The following is a 4,113-nucleotide window of genomic DNA, read 5'->3' on the forward strand; positions in this document are numbered from 1 at the left end:
ATAGCTTGTGCTCTTCATCAGGCTGATGAAGAAGATAGTTTATAGCTTGTGCTCTTCATCAGACTGATGAAGAAGATAGTTTATAACTTGTGCTCTTCATCAGACTGATGAAGAAGATAGTTTATAACTTGTGCTCTTCATCAGGCTGATGAAGAAGATAGTTTATAACTTGTGCTCTTCATCAGGCTGATGAAGAAGATAGTTTATAACTTGTGCTCTTCATCAGACTGATGAAGAAGATAGTTTATAACTTGTGCTCTTCATCAGGCTGATGAAGAAGATAGTTTATAGCTTGTGCTCTTCATCAGGCTGATGAAGAAGATAGTTTATAGCTTGTGCTCTTCATCAGACTGATGAAGAAGATAGTTTATAACTTGTGCTCTTCATCAGACTGATGAAGAAGATAGTTTATAACTTGTGCTCTTCATCAGACTGATGAAGAAGATAGTTTATAACTTGTGTTGTGCTCTTCATCAGGCTGATGAAGAAGATAGTTTATAACTTGTGCTCTTCATCAGACTGATGAAGAAGATAGTTTATAACTTGTGCTCTTCATCAGACTGATGAAGAAGATAGTTTATAACTTGTGCTCTTCATCAGACTGATGAAGAAGATAGTTTATAACTTGTGTTGTGCTCTTCATCAGGCTGATGAAGAAGATAGTTTATAACTTGTGCTCTTCATCAGACTGATGAAGAAGATCGTTTATAACTTGTGCTCTTCATCAGACTGATGAAGAAGATAGTTTATAACTTGTGCTCTTCATCAGACTGATGAAGAAGATAGTTTATAACTTGTGCTCTTCATCAGACTGATGAAGAAGATAGTTTATAACTTGTGCTCTTCATCAGACTGATGAAGAAGCTATAGAAATGTCACACCACTCAGGTGCAATAAAATAAGTCTTTGCAACTGGAGCCCACAGTGTGTCTTTTTGTTTTACTGTTACTAGTGTGACTTTGTTTACAACCAATCAAGAGACAGATGACTGTTACTCAGATTACAGTTACATTAAACTGTACTCAGATTACAATTAGCATGATGTCGTTTTCATTTCCTGTCCACCAGCAGAGGGCAGTATAGGGCAGTATGGCCACATGCTGAGGTCATGACCAGGGTTTATATTTCATCACAACAACAACAACAACAACAACAACAACAACACGCCAGTGCTCACACAGGCACGTTACTGTCCTGACCTCATGGTCTCAGAGGACAGGCAGACAGACAGACAGACAGACAGACAGACAGACAGACAGACAGACAGACAGACAGACAGACAGACAGACAGACAGGCATACCTACCTTTAACGATCTGTTTGGCACAGGCCTCATAGACCTGCTCCTGGGATGTGTTGGGAGGCAGAACACGATCAAACACATACGGTTTGCCCTGGATAACACAAACACACACACGCACATGCACACGCACACGCACACGCACACGCACACGCACACGCACACGCACACGCACACGCACACGCACACGCACACACCACAAAGGGAGAGAGAGAGCATTATTACTTAATTCACTGACTATATTTTAAGTGGTGTGACTTTTTTCTACTGGTGACTTCAACGATGTTAAGGACACAATTTCCTGTCTGCCTGCTTGTCTGTCTGTCTGTCTGTCTGTCTGTCTGTCTGTCTGTCTGTCTGTCTGTCTGTCTGTCTGTCTGTCTGTCTGTCTGTCTGTCTGTCTGTCTGCCTGCCTGCCTGCCTGCCTGCCTGTTTACTTGATTTCAAGGCTGGTTGCGCTGTATGGTTTCTGCTGTTAAACCTCAAGCAGGTCTTGAATTGCAGGCAGAACTTCCACAAGATTACCTTTTATCTCATTACCAGATTTATAAGAGGTGGATAATAGATCCACTGTCCATGTCCTGCTCATGTTTGTACATCATAGTACACTATAAAACTGTACTAGTAGATGCTTTTTATATTTGATCTTTTTTAGTTGAGTTGTGAGGGAGGGAGGATGGCTGGTGTAAGCTGTCACACCAAATGGCCCCTTAAGGGTGTGTAACTCTGAGAGTGTAACCAAATGGACCATTTGGTTAAATCTCTACACTCTCAGAGTTATAGGTCCTTGAAATTTAAACGTTTCAGAACCACTGTGCTACACTAGTAGGTCGGGAGAGGCTTATTGTACCCGGACACACTATGGCACAGAACTGGAACAGAACTGGAACAGAACCTTTATTATTAGTATAATTGGTAAGACCTGTGAAGGAAGGAATGTCTATCCAATATGGCTGCTGTGCATAGAGCCTATTCATGTGGGTCCATTTGGCCACGGACCCCCATCTGAATAGATGTTGTACCAGGGACCCACATGAAGAGAAGACTTGTGTTGAACATGTTGGAAACATAGCTGACCTACAAGCTCAAAACGTGTTGTTTAAGATAGTGTTTAAACTGATGCATTTAGCTGGGGACCCCCTGGAACCACCTCAAGTACTCCATGGGGTCCCTGGACCCCAATTTCAGAACCACTTCCCTAACGCTAACCCTGTTGCTGTAAATAATGCTGTCCTTAGCAACGTGTTGCTATGGAGGATGCTGTCATACTGTCCCTAGCAACGTGTTGTTATGGAGGATGTTGTCCTTAGCAACGTATTGCTATGAAGGATGCTGTCCTTAGCAACACGTTGCTATGGAGGATGCTGTCATACTGTCCTTAGCAACATGTTGCTATGGAGGATGCTGTCCTTAGCAACGTGTTGCTATGAAGGATGCTGTACCTAGCAACGTGTTGCTATGGAGGATGCTGTCCTTAGCAACGTGTTACTATGGAGGATGCTGTCCCTAGCAACGTGTTTCTATGAAGGATGCCGTCCTTAGCAACGTGTTGCTATGAAGGATGCTGTCCCTAGCAACGTGTTGCTAGGAAGGATTCTGTACAGCATCCTAGCAACGTGTTGCTATGGAGGATGCTGTTGAAACACATCCCTTCAATAATTACAACACATCCAGTGTGTGCGTGCGTGTGTGTGTGTGTGTGTGTGTGTGTGTGTGTGTGTGTGTGTGTGTGTGTGTGTGTGTGTGTGTGTGTGTGTGTGTGTGTGTGTGTGTGTGTGTGTGTGTGTGTGTGTGTGTGTGTGTGTGTGTTGCTCTCTCTCTGAGGGAACAGTCCAGTATTGTCAATGCAGTCCTGTTTAGTCTAACTGTGACATTGTAAAGATGGAGTGACTAACACAGGGTTTTTGCTATGTGTACTTGGCAGTAAAGTGATTTCCACTCTGACATAAATCATGACCTGAGTCCTCCTGTGTTGCTGAATCAGCACATCTGATGCTGAATCAGCACATGCTTGAGATAGATAGATCTACAGAATGTAGATAGAATCTACAAAGCTGCAATCCATGTTAAGCTTCAAGTGCTGCTAGAAAGTGTTGTTTAACCTTTCTACGCTGCTTCTCTCTTCACACAATTCCTGCTTGTAATATAATGGGGGACAGTGGTGGAAAAAGTATACTCAAATGTTTTACTTTAAGTAAAAGTATCAATACTGCAATGTAGAAGTACTCTGTTACTGTTAAGTAAAAGTCCGGAATTCAAAATTTACTTGAGCAAAAGTACAAAAGTATTGGTATCAAAATGTACTTAAAGAACCAAAAGTAAAAGTACTAAAATGTTTGAAAATAGCATGTATAAAAGATATTGCAATGGGGAAAACATGAACCATGTTTTACTGCGATCATGCATCTACGCTATATGATGTGTGAGCACAAACTAAACCCTTACCCCCCCCCCCCCCAAGAGATCAATTATGATAAAGTAAACAAAAACAAAGAGTCTTAAAAACAAAATTGCAGATCTACAAGCTCTGTGAGCTATTTTTTGAATAGCCAAAGTAGCCTATATAAAATTATATGTTTTAAAATGGTTAAAATGATTGTGATGGCTATATTAACTGATTATGCATGGGAGGGGACCCCCTGGGCTGCATGGAACCCCCCCAGAAGGACCCCGCTATATACTCACCGTGATGACCACGGTGTCGTTGTCTTTGAACTTGGGGATGTACTCGTCTCCTCTGGTGATCTCTGCTTCGTTCAGAGGTCTGAACCTACACATGACCTTGACCCCGCACTCTGACCCCGCGTCCACCAT

At 42.3% G+C, this 4,113-nt stretch overlaps 1 protein-coding gene across 1 annotated transcript in view; it reads right to left on the bottom strand.

Annotated features, from left to right (window-relative positions):
- The window catches only part of LOC308080228 (uncharacterized protein), a gene marked incomplete at both ends in the record, with an annotated part of 33,244 nt that extends 29,131 nt beyond the window's left edge, over positions 1–4,113 (bottom strand). Inside the window, 2 exons of the mRNA XM_080422004.1 lie at positions 1,306–1,393; positions 3,985–4,113. Coding sequence (XP_080278130.1) covers positions 1,306–1,393; positions 3,985–4,113 — 217 coding nt within the window. The remainder of the gene's footprint in view (positions 1–1,305; positions 1,394–3,984) is intronic.

This window comes from Gymnoscopelus braueri (assembly GCF_963280865.1).
Source record: "Gymnoscopelus braueri genome assembly, chromosome: 24".
In the NCBI taxonomy this organism is placed as follows: domain Eukaryota; kingdom Metazoa; phylum Chordata; class Actinopteri; order Myctophiformes; family Myctophidae; genus Gymnoscopelus; species Gymnoscopelus braueri.